This window comes from Dipodomys merriami, unplaced genomic scaffold, assembly GCF_024711535.1.
Source record: "Dipodomys merriami isolate MVZ:Mamm:240054 unplaced genomic scaffold, mDipMer1.0.p SCAF_2, whole genome shotgun sequence".
Classification (NCBI taxonomy): domain Eukaryota; kingdom Metazoa; phylum Chordata; class Mammalia; order Rodentia; family Heteromyidae; genus Dipodomys; species Dipodomys merriami.
Window position 1 is genome coordinate 113327379 of NW_027203381.1, and position 18610 is coordinate 113345988.

Sequence of the window (18610 nt, forward strand, 5' to 3'; positions counted from 1 at the left end):
TGTTATATAACTACCTAGCATATGCAAGTGATCTGGAGAATACGAGTAAGTAGAACAAGCAAACTCACAACTATGTACATTGTCTCCAGGATGATATAAATGTGAACTGTGTACCTCTGGTAGAGGATGCACTACAGTCCAGGGGGCAAATAAAGTGTATCTTAGCTGAGCTATTTGGGAGGTAGATCACAGCCCAAGGATCTGGACAAGAGCACAAGAGACTCTGAAAAGCAAACCAAGAGCAAAAGGACTAGGGGTGTGGCTCAAGTACAGGGGTCAGCTACAAGCAGAGGTTTTTATTTAGTTCAATACCCTCCCCCCTACACAAAAAAGAATAAAACCACTACCAACAAAACAAAAAACAAAGTGGCCTGAAATCCTAGCCAAGCAGAAGATGGAATCTGGGTTTGAACTTACCGCTTCCTCAGGAACAAAGCACTGCCACCTCTGGTTATTCAGGGACTCTGGGAGATGGACCATTTATTTCCTTCCTTTGTGGTTTAAGCGAACAATTCTTCCAACTAAAGAGGTGGTGGTGGGTGGTGGTGGTGTTTTTTCTAAGATAGCTTGAGTGGCAGACAGGTGCATGTTCACTGTAGAAACAATTCTAAATGAGCCTTGGTGAAGGCTTTCTGCACATTACTGGGAGCTACCCTCGGTCCCTTGTAGATTTCTACACATTTCTGAGCACAGAAGTAAACACACTGATCTCTTGCAAAAACAATCCAGGAAAATAGTTTGTACTGTGTGTGCATGTCACATTTCTTCTTGAAAGATTAAGTATATGTCTTTCTCTTGCAAAGAGGTTGCAAGGATTTAACTCTTTTTTCCTTGCCCATATCTCTGCAAATAAGAACAATACAAAACCACAGGAAACACTAGAAACCAACCAGGTGCCACAGTGCGGTCTTCAGGATGTCACTTTGACAAACTGGGAAAGTCTGACAGTAGCAGAATTTGGCTAACCAACTATATAACCCTATGTGCAAAGGATGAAGAAAACTGCAGACATGAAAAAGATGGGGGCTGGGAAGGTGGCTCAGTGGTAGAGCGCTTGCCTTGCATGCCTGAGGCCCTGGGTTTGATTCCTCAGCACCACATAAGCAAAAAGGAAAAAGCCGGAAGTTGCGCTGTAGCTCAAGTGGTAGTGTGCTAGCCTTGAGCTTTAGATCTGAGGGACAGAGCCCAGGCCCAGAGTTCAAGAGCCACGATAGACGAAAGAAAGAAAGAAGAAAGAAAGAAAGAAAGAAAGAAAGAAAGAAAGAAAGAAAGAAAGAAAGAAAGAAAGAAAGAAAGAAAGAAAGAAAGAAAGAAAGAAAGAAAGAAGGAAGATGTATCATCAGGAACCCCAAACATGATAACATTGAGGCCTACGGCAAGCCTCCATCTTGGTATTTTTTCCTTCCCTTCCCCTTCTGTCTTATTCCCTCTTCCTTCTCCCCTTTCCTTTTTGGGGTTCCAGTGTCTAAAGATCAAATAAGACATTGGGACCAAAGTGGTCATACTAGTGACGTTTTCACTCAAGGCTAATGCTCTACCACTTAAGCCATAACTCTGCTTCTGGCCTTTTTGGTGATTAACTGGAGCTAAGAGTCTCTCTAATTTGTCTGCCCGGGCTGGCTTCGAACCCCGATCCTCAGATTCTAGTCTCCTGAGCAGCTAGGATTCACAGATGAGGTTCACCGGCGCCCGGCTCTAACGACATTTCTAGACAAAGTGGCTTCAGGCCTCCCAGGTACACAACCTCATTTTCGCAGTTTCTGCAGTGGGACCCACGAGCTCCAACCTCGGAAGCTGTTTGGGCGCGGGTTTCAGCCTTCCGGACCTTCCACCGCCGCCGGCGTCTGCGGTCAGGCGTTGCGCGTCGAGGGCAGGCGAGCCAGCGCCCGACCACGCCCCCACATGACTCACTAGGTAGTGATTGGTTCCGGGCCACGGTGGGCGTGGACCTAGGGGACCGACCTATAAAAGAGCCGGGCCTCCGCCACCGCTCGGGTTGGTGTTGGCGTGTCTTGTGGTGTCGTATAACGGCCTCCTCCCGCCGTTTTCGGACCCGGGTTCAAGCGCGTCGCGGGCGAATCATGGCGCTGAAGGCCGTGTGCGTGCTGAAGGGCGATAGTCTGGTGCAGGGCATCATCCACTTCGAGCAGCAGGCAAGGCCCGGGGCAGAGGCCTGTGGCCCACGCACCTGTGCGGGGAGCGGGCGGCCGTGAGGCCTTGGGGCCGCCCTCGTCACGCCCCTCGCCGGGCGGCCGGAGGATCCGCGCCGCCTCGGGCCTCGTGCGCCCCTAAGTGCTGAGTCATCGCTCGGTCGCCGGGGCGGCGCGGGGCCGAGGCGGGCCGCGGGCGCGGCGGGCCGGGGCCGGGGCCGGGAGGACCGGGGAGGGCGGCGGCCGCGCGCCGGGCCTGGCCGGGCCCCCGTGGCGCGGCCTCGGTGCCGCGAGGGGACGGGGGCGTTCGGCGCTTTCGGGGAGGCGGCGGCGGCGGCTCTTCCTCTCGGGGTCGTTTTCTCCCCGGATCCCGGATGACGCAGGCCGGGGTTGGGGCGCGGCTGCAGGGCCCGCCCCTGTTCCCGCGGCGTCCGTTATCCCGGCGGCTGGGCCCGGGATCTCCCGCGTGGCGTGGGGTTTTGTTTTCTAGGTGAGAGTGGTTTGGGGAATCGAGGCCACGAGCGGCGAGCTCGGATCTGCGATACTTGGCAGGAAAATGCGAGGCCGAGGCCCTGATGTTGGAGGTCACGGTCGGGCAGAGGAGATGGCCTTGGACCGTGATCCGTTCCCTCCTCCCCAGCTCCAAGTGTGTGTGTGTGTGTGTGTGTGTGTGTGTGTGTGTGTGTGTGTGTGTGTGTGTGTGTGTGTGTGTGTGTGTTGGTCCCAGCTCCAAGTGTGTGTGTGTGTTGGTCCCAGCTCCAAGTGTGTGTGTGTGTGTGTGTGTTGGTCCCAGCTCCAAGTGTGTGTGTGTGTGTTGGTCCCAGCTCCAAGTGTGTGTGTGTGTGTGTGTTTTGGTCCTGGGACTTGAGCTCGGGGGCCTGGTGCTGTGTGTGTGTGTGTGTGTGTGTGTGTGTGTGTGTGTGTGTCTGTGTGTCTGTGTGTTGGTCCCAGCTCCAAGTGTGTGTGTGTGTGTGTGTGTGTGTGTGTGTGTGTGTGTGTGTGTGTTGGTCCCAGCTCCAAGTGTGTGTGTGTGTGTGTGTTTTGGTCCTGGGACTTGAGCTCGGGGGCCTGGTGCTGTCCCCTAGCTTTTACACCCAAGACCAGTGCTCTACTACTTGAGTCACACCTCCACTTCCAGCTTTTGGAGATGAGTCTCATGGACTTTGCTATCTCGTATCTCGCCTGTTGGGTAGCTGGGATTTTTAGTCATGAGCCACCTGTCCTGGCTAAATGACTTTTTTTTTTTAACTTTTTTTTCTTTTTTCTTTTTTTTTTTTGATCGGTTATGGGATTTGAACTCTGGGCCTGGGCGCTGCCCCTCAGCTCGTCAGCTCAAGGCCAGTGCTCTACCACTTGAGCCACAACATCACTTCCGGTTTTCTGGTGGTTAATTGGAGATAAGAGTCTCACCGACTTTCCTGCCGGGCTGGCTTTGAACCATGATCCTCAGATCTCAGCCTCCTGAGTAGTTAGAATTACAGGCGTGAGCCACTGGCACCCGGCTCTAAATGACTTTTCTTGGAGAATTCTTCCAAGCCATTTCTTTGCAAAAAAATTGGAACAGCAGCAGTCAGTTTGCTGAGCCAGTCAGAGGCATGTAGTTTTGGTGCTGGGGATTGCACCCAGGACCTACAGCAGGTGTTAGTCTACTGCAGAGACAAGGTTCTGAACAACTTTGACCAAGTTTTCAGCAATACTCATTGTCAGTAATAAGTACAAAATGGGTGTTGCAAAGAGGGTATTTGTGCTATCTTGTCTCCAGTACCTCAGTATGGTTACTAGCCACCGAGGGGCCTTTTTTTTTTTTTTTTTTAAACTTGGCTGTTAATCACTAGAGAATAGGTAAGAGTTAGTTCTTCAAGTGGTTGACAAAAGATGTGAGAACTGAAGCAGCAGAGCAGTATAAGTAGGTGTCTGCTATTTATGCGAGGGAGGACAGTACTTGCTCACATTAATTGGTCCCCACATTTTCAGGGAAAGGTTCTTTGGCATTTGACTACATTTTGTTGTATGTCATGTCACACTTTATTTTGCCTCCTTTCTACTCCCGAACATAATTGATTGGCAGAGAATTTTAAGAGGCCTCTGAGGGACAGCCTCCCTCCAGCCGTTAAGAATTGCGAAGACCAGAGGTGTGTGGTACGTGTAGTTATATCCCTGTGGGTTTTCCACCTGCCAAAAGCAGTTTGGAAAGTTCTTATCCTTTGTCTCTAAGGTCCTAGAGTAGTTTAGTAGTACAGCTCTACACAATGGCAGATGTAATAAATTGGTTATAAACTATTTGGTTTAGCCTACACAGTGATTAAAATTATGGAATAGTTTCCAACTTACCCACACCAGGATTTTGGGTTCTCACCACCATCTTTTAAAATCATTGCTTTTCTTGAAAAATCTGGACTTGGGTTCACACTGAGCCTTCTTAGCCCAAGCAGTACTGAGCAGAGGCAGCTGGTCTTCCTTTTGCCTCTACTACGTGCTTCTCTGAAGATGAGCCTGTGCTGGCTCCGTGGGACTGCAAGCATGCAGTTTACCTCTGAACAGCCGCCCTGTGCTGGGCCCTGCCCCCTCAGTGGAGGTGTGAAAGTCTGCCCCTTTCTCTATGCCCTTAATCCCCTATGTTGAGTGGGGCTAGGGTCACATTTAGTTTTCCTAAAACTAAAGGTTTTACTTAGAAGAATCACGATATTTATTCTCAAAAAACAAAAAAAGGACTAGTTGCTCTGGATATATCCTTTGAACAATGTGTCTTCTGTGGAAAGTTACCTCGAAGGTTACTAACTGGAGCAAGCTTGGTTGTACTTGGCTTAACAAAAAATGAGGAGAATTTTTAAACTTGAAAGCAGTTTATAGACATATGAGCGGATATAAACAAGTATGCAAATATGTATGAAATTTATATGCAGAACTGATATTTGTTCATATAGGCCACGATTATTTAAAAACAAAAAAGTGTGTCTTACTGTGTGATATGGTTGTAGCTCAAGGCTCTAGGTGTTCTACCATTTGGGCCACAGTGCCACTTCCGGTTTTTGAGTGGTTAATTGCAGATAAGAGTCTCATGGGGACTTTCCTGCCAAGACTGGCTTTGAACCACAATTCTCAGAGCTCAGCCTCCTGAGTAGCTAGGATTACAGGCGTGAGCCACCAGAGCCCAGCTTTGGAATGTTCTTATATAGACTCTTTTTGTTAGAGTTGGAAGTTATCCAGATAGATTCTAATGACTTTTAAAAAGCTGTAAAAAATCCCCAGCACCCTGGTTAGACCTGAATTAGCCCCTTCATGGGCAGTTGTTAGGGTATTTTTGGCTACTAAATACAAATAACCTGTGGGAGAGACCAGTAGAGCCACCCAGTGAGGTAGCGTGGAGAGCAAGGGTGGCAGGGAATAGCTCTCTTTCTCTTTCAAGGCAAGACCATGCTTGTCCTCATAAAGAAGACCAAAGAGCTAATGAGTATCTGTGACATGCATTGTTTTAGGTTAAAAAGTTTGGTTGGAGGGCTGGGAATGTGGCTTAGTGGTAGAGTGTTTGCCTAGCAAGCTTGAATCCCTGGGTTCGATTCCTCCATACCACATAAACAGAAAAAGCCAGAAGTAGCACTGTGGCTCAAGTGGTAAAGCGCTATCCTTGAGCAAAAGAAGCTGAGGGACATGCCCAGACCCTGAGTTCAAGCCCCATGACCACCCCCCCCCAAAAAAAAAGAAAAGTTTGGGGCTAGTGAGTACCATGCATGCTCTTAAGTTTGATATCCAGTTTTATACTTTAAAAAGTATGTATATTCACCATATACACATGCAACCGATTCAAAAATGTTTACCCAAGAAACATTAACTTGTTACATAATCATTTTAGAGTCAAACCCTAAAGCTAGTCCTGGTGGCTCATCCTGTAATCCGAGGTACTTAGGAAGTGGACATAGGAGATCCCTGCCAGACCTGGAAAGAAGCATAAGAAGAAGCATGCAAGGCTGGCACGTGGCTTGAGTGGCAGAACTCATTACACTTGCTACCCTGCTAAGTTTTATTCTTCTATGCAGTGGAATTTCAGAGCCTTGGCCACATGGCCCCTGAACAGCAGGTGTTAGAACAAGAATTTCACTTCTCTCTTGATAGCATAACACAGGCCTCAAATTAAGCAGCTAGAATTTAGACATTTTTTTTTTCTACACTCAAGTCTGTTTTTTACTGTGAAAGATACTTCAACTGTTTTGTTTGTTCAGAAGTAATTGCATTTTAACTTAATGTACTTTTCTTTGAATAAAGGCAGATGGGCCAGTTATGGTACAGGGGACCATTACAGGATTGACTGAAGGCCAGCATGGATTCCATGTCCATCAGTTTGGAGATAATACACAAGGTAGGTTTTGTGCTACTCTAATGACAACAGTTCATTGATGGTTATTAAGGTAATGAGTTGGGTAACCCCCATTTAAAAGGCCCTCCCCACCTGTGTTAAAATAACCCCTAAGATTCTCATTAGGGAATGAACTACAAAACTGTAGTCTTTGACTATTTTAAGTGGGATGAATAAAGGGGAAAGGAATTGATATTTTTAATTGTGCTAATGGGATTGAGGGTTCTTAGAGTGCAGTAGAAAAATAGAAGCAAAAAGTTAAGCAGTTTTTGGTTTTGTTTTTGTGCTGGCCCCAGGCTTGAATTCAGGGCCTGGGCGCTGTCACTGAGCTTCTTTTGCTCAAGGCTAGCACTCTACCACTTGAGCCACAGCGCCACTTCCACCTTTTTCTGCTTATGTGGTGCTGAGAAATCAAACTCAGGACCTCATGCATTCAAGGCAAGCACTCTACCACTGAGCCACCTTCCCAGCCCCTGGCTTTTTTTTTTTTTTTTGAGTAATTTATTGAGATTAAGTAAGAGTTTCATGGACTTTCCTCCTGCTCTGGCTTTGAACCATGATCCTCAGATCTCAGCCTCCTGAGTAGCTAGGATTACAGGCGTGAGTTACCAGAGACCGGCTAAGCAGCTTCTTGTCTTAGGTAATCCCAGTGTTTTCATGCTGGAGTCAGGAGTGGGCACTTTCAGGTACATTATACTCTATAAGAAGATGAGATTTGAAGTGGAACAATAATTTGATGTAGGCCAGGAAAAGGTGACTCATTCCTGTGCTTTTTACCTCCTTGGGAGGCTGAGATTGGGAGGATCAGCAACAGAAGCTGGACATGGTGAAGTGTATCAACCTACCTACAGTGGGAAGCATAAATAGAATCAAGGTCAGGACTACGGAGCAAAAAGGGAGACCCAGTCTCAAAATAACCAGAGCAAAATGTGCTAGAGGTGTGACTGCAGTGGTAGAGTGCCAGCCTAGCAAGCCTGAGGCCTTGAATTAAAAAGTCCTGAAAAGTGCAAAGAAAAAAACACGTTTGATACAAATTGAGGACTCTTGGTGCTTTGGATTGTTTGACTTTTTTCAATTTGGAATTAGTAGCAAGTTAGCAAAAGTTCATGAGTTAAATTGCCTTTAGTAACATTTTGCCATATTTGAGTAGTAATTTGAAGTTTATATTTAGACTTCTTCCTTTTTTGTTAGAAGTGTGTGTGTGTGTGTGTGTGTGTGTGTGTGTGTGTGTGTGTGTGTGTGTGTTAGAGAAAGACAGTGTCAGGATTTGTAGCTCAGGCTGGAATCAGTCTTTTGAATGATGGGATTAGGTATGCGTCATTGCAGTTGTGTTTAATGTACCATAATTTGGTTCCAAATAGTACTATGAAGTTTGATCCATTCCAGTAATACTAATATTCCCCAGGTTCCTCTGCCTCTGGTTTGGAAGGTGCATAAATGTGTTGTAGCTTTGATTTGTTTAAGCTACTTCCTGAAACCTGCCTTATTTTCTTATTTCCTTGTCTGGGTAGAAGAATCAGGAAACCACTGTCATGAAAGATTTCCTGCATTTCTGCTATCTGGGATGCAGGTGGCAAACCTGCCTCTTCTCTAGGGCTTTGCAAGGCAGAAACCTTGGCCCTGGAACATGAACCTTGTTTCTACCTCTACACAAGCAAAGGCCATAGACAGGAGGCTGCTTGGTGGAATGGTACTGGGAGATGGCTTTTCTTTGGGGGGGGGTTGCAAGGACTGTGTTCATGTTTGAATTTAGGGTTTCTCACTACTAGTCAGGCACTCTACCTTCCACTTGAGCCACACCATTAGTCCTTTTTTGCATTTTTTTTTTTTTTTTTTGTCGGTCGTGGGGCTTGAACTCTGGGCCTGGGCGCTGTCCCTCAGCTCTTCAGCTCAAGGCGAGCGCTCTACCACTTGAGCTACAGCGCCACTTCCGGTTTTCTGGTGGTTTTATTGGAGATAGGAGTCTCACGGTCTTGCCTGCCCGGGCTGGCTTTGAACCGCGATCCTCAGATCTCAGCCTCCTGAGTAGCTAGGATTACAGGCGTGAGCCACCAGCGCCCGGCTTTTTGCATTATTTTTGAGTTAGGGTCTTTTGTGCTTTCTTGTGTAGCTGGGGAGACAGGTGTGTGCCACTGTGCTCCTTCCCTGTAGCTGACATAATGGTGAGTATCAGTAGGCCCAACCATTGGTTTAGAATGGCGTATTATAAACATATATATATATTATATATATATATATATATATATATTTTTTTTTTTTTTTTGGTTGGTTGTGGGGCCTGAACTCTGGGCCTGGGCACTGTCCCCCAGCTCTTCAGCTGTAGACCATCACTCTACCACTTGAGCCTCAGCCCATTTCCGGCTTTTTCTGCTGATGTGGTGCTGAAGAATCGAACCGAGGGCCTCATGCATGCAAGGCAAGCACTCTACCACTGAGCCACATTCCCAGCCCCAAACATATTGTTTTTAAAAACATCTGGGCAGGCCTTCAACCATGATCCTCCAATCTCCTTATCCCAAGTAGCAAGGATTACACGTTTCAGACATCCAGCTTGGGTGAGATAGCTTTTTTTTTTTTGGTAGGTCATGGGGCTTGAACTCTGGGCCTGGGCACTGTCCCTGAGCTCTTTAGCTCAAGGCGAACACTCTACCACTACCACTAGAGCCACAGTGTCACTTCTGGTTTCTGGTTGTTAATTGGACATAAGAGTCTCACGAACTTTCCTGCCTCGGCCGGCTTTGAACTGTGATCCCTAGATCTCAGCCTCCTGTGTAGCTAGGATTACAGGCATGAGCCACCAACGCCCAGCTTGTAATCGTTTTTTGAAAATCTTTCTTAAAATTAGGGATCATAATCGTGTGATTTTCTTTTTTAAAACTACAGTACAGTGTTGAAGATCAAGCCTCACTTCCTTAATTTAGCATGAATTGGTGAGAGCTCATGCTATAATACTAGCACTGGGGATGCCGAGGCAGGGAGGCAGGAGGATTATGAGCGAGAGGCCAGTTTGGTTACATAGCAAGACTGTTTCAAAACACACAAAAAAGCAATAAGGCATAACCATTCTTGATTCTGGAATTTGGGTTCCTAATTTAGCTTTTTGGGGGGGTGGGGGGGAGAACGTTGGTCATAGGTCTGGGCTTGTGACCTGTCCCTGAGCCTTTTTGCTAAAGGCTAGTGCTATACCACTTAAGCCACCGCTCCACTTCCAGTTTTCTGGTGGTTAATTGTTTTTTTTTTTTTTTTTTTGTCGGTCGTGGGGCTTGAACTCTGGGCCTGGGCGCTGTCCCTCAGCTCTTCAGCTCAAGGCGAGCGCTCTTCCACTTGAGCTACAGCGCCACTTCCGGTTTTCTGGTGGTTTATTGGAGATAGGAGTCTCACGGTATTTCTTGCCCGGGCTGGCTTTGAACCGCGATCCTCAGATCTCAGCCTCCTGAGTAGCTAGGATTACAGGCGTGAGCCACCGGCGCCCGGCTTCTGGTGGTTAATTGAAGGCAAGAGTCTCACAGACTTTCCTCCCTGGGCTGACCTTCAACTGTGATCCTCAGATTTCAGCCTCCTGATTACTTGCTTGAGTCATCAGCGCCTGGCTCTTAACTGCTTATTTTTATTTCTTGTAAATAGGTTGTACCAGTGCAGGTCCTCACTTTAATCCTCTGTCCAAAAATCACGGTGGGCCAGAAGATCAAGAAAGGTAACAAGATGCTTGGCTCTTATGTAAGGAGGCTGGTGGCTGGGTGGGCTTGTAGTGCTTGCAGAAACAAGAGAAAATAGAGGTAGGCTCCCTATGTTGGTTTTTACATTTGTTGTCTCCCATACCATTCCCCCATGCCCAAATCAGTGGAATGGCTCTCTATGGGTAAAGGAATATAGAAAACAGAAAATGCCATGAATACCATAACCACTAGCAAAAAAAATCATTTGAGAAGCATAGGAAACTTCTATAGATAATGAAAAGCAGTTGAGACTCCCATTTGTTTGTGTATCTTTTCTGAAGGCCTTTCAGGAAAATATTAAAAATAAAGATTAATTTGTAACACAGTCTTAGCTTAACTCTCTCCGGAACTAACATCATAACTCAGTAGCTGAGTTTCCCTTTGGTACTTACATCTGAAATTTAAGTGTGCAGAGCATTATTTTTGTAGATTTCTATTACCTAGTTGAATAGCTATTTTTAAATTTGTGTTCCCAAAATGTCAGTTTGGCAAAATGATCTTTTTGAATATATTTTCCTCTTAGCCCACTCCTTTTTTTTGTCGGTCCTGTGGCCTGAACTCTGGGCCTAGGCGCTGTCCCCCAGCTCTTCAGCTCAAGGCTAGCGCTCTACCACTTGAGCCACAGCGCCACTTCCAGCTTTTTCTGCTTATGTGGTGCTGAGGAATTGAACCCAGGGTCTCATGCACGCAAGGCAAGCACTCTACCACTGAGCCACTTTCCCAGCCCCTCTTAGGCCACTCTTAGGGAGTCTTGTTAAATTTTAGTTAGCATATAAACTGTCTTTGGTGTGACATAGACACTAGTGCTAATAGATCTGATGCTTTTTCAATGTTAGACATGTTGGAGATCTGGGCAATGTGACTGCTGACAAAGACGGTACAGCCAAAGTGTCCATCAAAGACTCAATGATCTCACTCACAGGAGAGCGTTCCATCATTGGCCGCACTATGGTGGTAAGTTTTCATACAAAGGAGGATATGCATAGTTTCTTCTAATGTATAATATTGTACTTTGGATCAAGACTTCATGATGGTTAGTCCTAATTTCTATAAAGATCCATCTAAATTGTACTTGTAGTCCACATTAGGACAGGTCATTATTTTATTGGATGATTCTAGAGAAGATGAATTAATATATTTAGTTCAGTTAAGAATACTGCTCTAAGAAAGATGCAGTAAAAAGTAGGTTTTATTTTATTTTCCTAGATCCAGATTGGGAAAATAGCCAGATTTTCTTGCATGATTGTTTCCACGCTTGTATTTAAACAGAACATTTGATTGAATCTAGAATCTGGGATGGACTTCAGTGTTACAAATTCAAGTCTAGGTTATCACTCTTGGTTACTCCCACTCTTGTGGGAGCTGTCTTTCCAAGTTACCCTGCATGTGGCTCATGGAAAACAAGTAGTAAAGCTGTGGCCTACCTCGGGCAGTAGACACTTCCTTTCAATTGACCTTTGTTTTTAGAATTTTCTTCAGTTTGTTGATAAAACAGAATCAGCCAAAGTCATTTGTAAATGTTCCATGAACACAATTTAAAATACTTTTACGATTAAGCCTGTAACTTACTGGGCATGAAATTTTGAGTTTTTCCACATACACACTGCCCCTTCTGTTCCCCCAAAGAAATTTAGACCATAAGCCGGGCACCCGAGGCTCACGCCTGTAATCCTAGCTACTCAGGAAGCTGAGATCTGAGGATCGGGGTTCAAAGCCAGCCTGGGTAAGAAAGTGTGTGAGACTCTTATCTCCAATTAACCACTAGAAAACCAGAAGTGGCGCTGTGGCTCAAGTGGTAGAGCACTAGCTTTGAGCTTTGAGGTGAGGGAAAGCACCCAGGCCCAGAGTTCAAGCCCCATGACTGAAAAAAAGAAAAAAGAAATTGACACCATAATGACTACTGTAACTGAAGTTACTGATTTTTTTTTTTTTTTGAGGGATTAAGAGCAGCATGTGGTGGCCTATAAACAGCATTGGTTGGGTTTTTAATATTTTATTTGCCTGTCAACATCTTCCTAGTGTTCAAAGGTAACATGTCTTTGCCACCAGCAAGTAGTAGTTTTTTTACTTTTTTTTTTTTTTGCCACTCCTGGGCCTTGAACTCAGAGCCTGGGCACTGTCCCTGAGCTTCTTCAGTAAGCATAGCATTCTACCACTTGAGCCACAGTACCACTTCTGGCTTTTTCTGTTTATGTGATACTGAGGAGTCAAACCCAGGGCTTCATGCATGCCAGGCAAACACTCTACCACTAAGCCACATTCCCAGCCTGTAGTTTCTATTTTTAAAGTAGCATAAACATGAGTATATATTCTTTACTAGTAGGATTATTTTAGCATGCAATTTTCTCAAATTAAGTTGTTCTCAAATGTCTTCAGTGATATTGTTGGGAAGAGGTGGTAATTACTTGATGGCCCAAAGTTAAATGTTCTTTTTTTTTTTTCCCCCCCAATTCTTTTAAAGGTCCATGAAAAAGCAGATGACTTGGGCAGAGGTGGAAATGACGAGAGTAAAAAGACAGGAAATGCTGGAAGTCGCCTGGCTTGTGGTGTAATTGGGATCACCCAGTAAACATGCTCTACCATGTGGTTGTCTGAGTCCCAGTAACCCATTTGTTACCTTGCTAGCTTTAGGAATTTAACCCGATAAACATTAAAGTCTGTAATCTTAAAAGTGTAATTGTGTTGACCTGAAAAAAATGGCTTAAGAACTTGTAATGAGAACTGATTTATGGTCACTTGGAAGATTTGTATAGTTTTATAAAACAATTAAAATGTGTTTGATACCTGTATTTGCCAGATTACTCATATATGGGTATTAAGCTGTTTGAATTTCATTTTCATTGAAGCCTATAAATAAACACTATATATGTCACTTATTTGAGCCTCTTGAAGTATCCAAATCCTTGTTGAAAATTAGCGGACACTTTGATAAAATTGAGCTTCACATAAAAACTCTTTTTTTTTTGGAAGTGTTTTAATTGAGGCCATTGGAATACAGGATGTATTAGCAGCTGTCTTTTAGCTGGGTCAATCATATATTGTCAGATTTTCCCATTTTTTTGTGTGTGTTACCAGTCTTAAGGCTTGAACTCAGTGCTTGGGCTCTATCCCTGAGCTTTCTTTGCTCAAGACTAAAGCTGTATCACTTGAAATACAGCTCTACATCTGGCTATTAAAAAAAAAAATCCCAGGAGCTGGGAAGGTGGCTCAGTGGTAGAGCGCTTGCCTTGCATGCATGAGGCCCTGGGTTCGATTCCTCAGCACCATATAAGAAAAAAGAAAAAAGCCGGAAGTGGCGCTGTGGCACAAGTGGTAGAGCGCTAGCCTTGAGCTGAAGAGCTGAGGGACAGCGCCCAGGCCCAGAGTTCAGGCCCCACGAATGAAACCCCCCCCCCCAAAAAAAAAAAAAAAATCAGATTTTGCTGCCCAGGCTGGCTTTCAACTTTGATCCTCAGATATCAGCCTCAGAAGTAGCTGGGATTATGGACCTAAACCACAGTGTCTGGCTTCATTTAGCATTCTTTTCATGAAATTGTTTTATTTAAAAAGATGTTCACTTAAGGTCTGTGTGCTGCTATCAGTGAACTTGATAAAGGCAAGTTAACAGGCTCAGTTTAAACCCACCTACCTTCAGTCTGTTTTCAGATTGACGTGATATACAACACTGGAAGATGAAAATAAGGGGATGTTGACAGTGGGTTCTGGGTGTTTAGACATTGCATTATACATACCACTTCATGAAACCTAGTCTCTCTCAATGTAAATATGGCCCAGCGAGAGAATGCTTTTAAAAGAAATGGTAATCTAATTGAGATTTCATGTCTGAGATGTACTTCATAAAAGTTGTATACTAGTTCTGAGAAACCAGGAATAATATCATAGTCCTATTTGTAAGTATGTGCTTTATCAAATACAGGATATTTAGGAAACAAATAAATTGGGAAGAGGTAAAATTGCAGTGTTTGCCAAAATTTTAAATTACACTGTTAAAAAATGTCCAGGTACTTTAAAACATTAGTTTGTTGCATGTGAGGAATGACTTAAACGCAGAACTAACTTGTGAAGACTCAAGTATGATTACAATGCCAGTTAGTGCTTTTTTTTTTCATGTATATATTTTTGATTTGGAAACGAAAACCGGAAATATCTGAAATCTGGACACTGCATAAAAGATTCATGTTTTTCTCCAGAAGGACTATTTCCTTACATGCATTCTCCCTCAGGCAAAGAGCTTTCTGCAGTGTGTGTGTGATAGGGCTTACTCTCCTTGCCTAGCATTAGTGCCTGGGACATGTTTTTGTTTTTTTTTTCCAGGCAGTTCTAGGACTTTAACTCAGGGCCTACGTGCTGTCTCTGAGCCTTTTTTGATCAAGGCTATCACTCTACACTTAAGCCATAGCTCTACTTCCAGTGAATTGGAAATAGTGTCAGACTGTACTGCTTGGGCTAGCTTTGAACTGTGATCCTCAGATCTCAGCCTCCTGAGTATAGCTAGATTACAGGCCTGAGTGAGCCACCAGTACCTGTTTATAAGCATTTTTATGTAACTTTTTCTGTAATGTTCAAATGCAAGCTCAATTTGATTTTGGATAATTTCTTACACATACTTTCCTTCTTAAAGATTCTAAGCAAGAGACAATCTTTATAATGTGTGGCAGAAAGTTCACTATGCCTTGCCTCACAGTTAATATGGAGGGCAACATGGGTAATGTTTGAACTCATTTTATGTAAAACAAGAAAAAGCTTCCAGGCTGCAAATATTGACCTTAATCTCATTTTATCCTTTTGAAAATTTAATGGGATGATTAAAAACAAAAAAGAAATCCTCCTACCTTTCTAAATAAGTAATGCCCAGGGAGCCAGATAATTTACAGCATAATGTGTAATGTTGGGAATCCAATTATTCCCCCAGCAAAACCTATTTACAAGTTGGACAATATTACCACAAGACTAATGGAAAAAAGAAAACCTTTAGCTCTTTAGTTAATCCTACAACCATTAACCTTGTGATCAAAATGCTAAGAATTACAAATCAAAGCGTTCCAGAATAAATATATATTGCCATCAAATAAGCCTAATTTAGACTCCAATACACTATTAACTTAAATGTTGACAGTGAGCCAGCTTTCCACCTTAGTGCAGTGTAGGAAGAATAGCACACATTAAGTTTGTTACGAAAATAGAGTTTATTAAAAACATCCCTATTGTTTTGAGGAGCTTTCACCGTTACCTTGTCTTAAATTAAAAAAAAAAATAGAGAGCACTTCTAATTAGGATTTGTAAACTTTTTAAAGTCAAAACTTTTAAAAAGTTACAGCAAAAGGGTAATATTCATATTTTCAGTATTTTTTTTGTTATTTTGTAGCTATTTTTAAATAGAAGGGAAGCAATCAAATTGCTTACAATTCCCCACAAACTACCTGCGGGGCTGTGATATAGCAGGAGCAAATATAATACAGCATCTGTACACCTCAAGCTCTACACTCTGGAAGTGTCACTGTCACATTTTGTCATATTCCAGGCTCTAGCGAGTTGTCTCTGTTGCTGAGCTAGAATCTTTTTCAGGTTCAATGGATGAGGTAGCCTCAGCAGGTGCCTCTTCAGAGGGTTTTACCACTGTGGCCTTGGCCTCTCCTTTATCAAGTTCTGAAACAGTGTCTACGGTTCCCACTTGGCTAGGTGGAGGCTCGATGGCTTTACCACCTGCCCTGTTAGTCACCTCGGACTTCTCCTTCCCTCGGTTTTCATCCTTCTCTCTGCGAGACTCTCTATCTCTAGAATCTCTCTCCCTATCTCGATGCCCACTAGAGCGTCTATTTCTTTCTTCCAAGTCTCTGTGCCTGTCGCGGTCAGGGCTCCTTCTTCCCCATTCTCTCCTTTCACGATTACTATCTCTATCGTCATTACGGCTCCCATACCGTTCCCGGTCATTTTCCACCCTATTTCCGAATGATCTTCTTCCAAACCTTTCTTGGTCTCTACCTGAATTAAACTGCTGCCTGTTTTCATTTCTAAATTGCTGAGGCTGCTGCTGAGCTGATGGTGGCTGTTGTGATGGTGGTGGTTGCTGTGGTTGTGGCTGAGGTGGAGGCTGCTGCTGTTGCTGCTGTTGCTGTTGCTGCGGTGGTTGTTGCCTTCCATCTCTGTCTTCAGGACCCCCTGGGCCTGGCCCAGGGCCCCCAAGCCCTGGCATTCCACCAGGCCTAACAAAGGGGCCGTGTGGTGGGAAGGGCCCTTTCATTCCATGTGGTGGAGGCATTGCAAAGCCTCCTGGTCCTGGTGGTGGGCCTCTGGGCATCATGTGTGGTGGCATAGGGCGGGGTGGCATCAAAGGGAATCGCTGTAAGTGTGGTGGAGGCATTCCTGGAGGGCGCTGGAGTGGGATTAGTCCAGGTCGTGCACCTAGAAGACCAGTAGATGGTGCCTGGAGCCCAATCACAGGACCAGGGGCAACTCCTTGAGTGCCTAAAGACAACACAAAAACAAACATGTAAATAATACAGAAGATGGTGTGCTATTTTCAGCTGTTTCCTGTTGAATTTTTGGGAAAATGAAATTCAATCCAGAATATGAAGTTTTATGCTGAATGCCAACTGTTGCCAACTTGTGACAAACCCAACATGAGGGCCTACTAACAACCCAAGGCAAGCAATCTTTAAGTCACACTTGTTTGAGCACCTAAGATAGGTAGAAGACTGAGTAAACTGGAAAGAGAACTTATAGCAATTTTTTTTTTTCCTGGTCAGTTGTGGGACCTGAACTCTGGGCCTGGGCGCTGTTCGTCAGCAATTCAGCTCAAGGCTAAGGCTCTACCACTTGGGCCATAGTGTCACTTCCGGCTTATTCTGCTTATGTGGTGTTACGGAATCGAACCCAGGGCCTCATGCATGCAAGACAAGCACTCTATCACTGAGCCATCTTCCCAGCCCACTTAGAGTGAAGAGTATGTCTGAATCTCCTTCACTAGCTTCATTCAAAGCTGTTTATGCATTTCAAATACTTAGTACAAGACAGTCAAAAAGACAATGTGCTGAAGTCTCAATGAGATAAAAGACCGCACTGAATACCAACTATTTAAACCAACTGAAGAGTATTTCATGACAGAATTTTACAATCTAAATTCTGAGTTTTTTTAACCCAATTTACTAGTAGGAATAAAAAGGTTACTGACCTAGAAAATCCAGTAAAAGGTTAACTCTGATTCCATACTTCATATTACTAAAATGCTTCCTGAGTTATACTGTGCAATATATGCCAGTATGTACAAATGTGAGGTTTACAGTTTTACTTTCAAAGCACAGCACATGTATAACTTGCTAAGTCAAGACTACTGAATTATGCAGGTATGTCTAGTCATTCAACCTGGTGGCGAGAGCATGCTGTGGAAAATAACAGTAACTCACTGGTTTTGCTGCCTGTTTACGTGAGAGGTCACTAATTCTAGTGTAACAATCAATCATTTTCAACTGAGAATCTAAGGGACAAGGGGCTGGGATTTGTTTTGACTCTACTTACATGACAGAAAGACATCAGACCTGTTTCTTTCCAAGTATAAATACAAAGCAAATATTATGACCAAAAGGAGTTACTCCAAATAGTCAGAATATGCTCCTGCTCCATTGTGTCACAGAAAGATCTTTGAACAAAGTTGTGTGTTACCATTAAAATGAGAGTCAAGCATCTATCAGATTTAGTCACAAAAGTGGACACGTGCATACTAAGCCTGGTACTCATGGCTCATCCCTGTAATCTTTACTACTCAGGAGGTTGAGGATAACATAGTTCAAAGCCAGTCAAGCAAGAAAATACATGAGACTTTTATTTGCAATTAACCTTAACCAAGCAACCAAAAATGGAGCTGCAAGCTCTAGTACTGGCATTTATACTAGTTGAATTCATACTAGTTCATAACTCTAACATGTAGGATTCACCAGCTGTGGCACTTAACATCCTACTTCTAAAATGCCTACTCAGAAGTGATTTTAGATATGTGCCCCACTATTCTTTCCATCTTAAAATATGAACACAATGCTGGGCAGCCATGGCTCACATCTGTAATCCTAAGGACCTGGGAGGCTGAGATCTAAGGATCACAGTTCGAAGCCATCCTGGGCATCAAAGACTCTCCAATTAACCACTCAAAAACCAGAAATGGAGCTGTGACTCAAAGTGGTAGAATGCTAGCCTTGAGCAAAAAAGCTCAAGGAAAGCCGGGCGCTGGTGGCTCACGCCTGTAATCCTAGCTGCTCAGGAGGCTGAGATCTGAGGATCGCGGTTCAAAGCCAGCCAGGGCAGGAGAGACCGTGAGACTCCTATCTCCAATAAACCACCAGAAAACCGGAAGTGGCGCTGTAGCTCAAGTGGTAGAGCGCTTGCCTTGAGCTGAAGAGCTG

At 44.2% G+C, this 18610-nt stretch overlaps 2 protein-coding genes across 5 annotated transcripts in view; one reads left to right on the top strand and one right to left on the bottom strand.

Annotated features, from left to right (window-relative positions):
• The first annotated feature begins 1985 nt into the window (after positions 1-1985).
• Positions 1986-13093, top strand: Sod1 (superoxide dismutase 1). The gene is made up of 5 exons (XM_070030557.1): positions 1986-2153; positions 6411-6504; positions 10126-10195; positions 11054-11171; positions 12679-13093. Exons 1-5 carry the CDS (start codon positions 2082-2084, stop codon positions 12784-12786), a joined length of 462 nt encoding a protein of 153 aa, XP_069886658.1. The 5' UTR covers positions 1986-2081; the 3' UTR covers positions 12787-13093.
• A 2274-nt stretch (positions 13094-15367) lies between these two features.
• The window catches only part of Scaf4 (SR-related CTD associated factor 4), a 58616-nt gene continuing 55373 nt past the window's right edge, over positions 15368-18610 (bottom strand). For all 4 annotated transcript variants that reach the window (XM_070030561.1, XM_070030559.1, XM_070030560.1 and 1 more), the window contains exon 20: positions 15368-16682. In XM_070030561.1, the coding sequence (XP_069886662.1) occupies positions 15742-16682 (941 nt within the window). In that variant the 3' untranslated portion in view covers positions 15368-15741. The remainder of the gene's footprint in view (positions 16683-18610) is intronic.

Bases quoted from the DNA above. Each gene is read 5' to 3' on its own strand.
- Sod1 (XM_070030557.1), top strand. From the start codon at position 2,082: ATGGCGCTGAAGGCCGTGTGCGTGCTGAAGGGCGATAGTCTGGTGCAG. The intron at 6,505-10,125 runs GTAGGTTTTGTG...TCTTGTAAATAG, and splicing joins GTTTGGAGATAATACACAAG to GTTGTACCAGTGCAGGTCCT. The intron at 11,172-12,678 runs GTAAGTTTTCAT...ATTCTTTTAAAG, and splicing joins TCATTGGCCGCACTATGGTG to GTCCATGAAAAAGCAGATGA.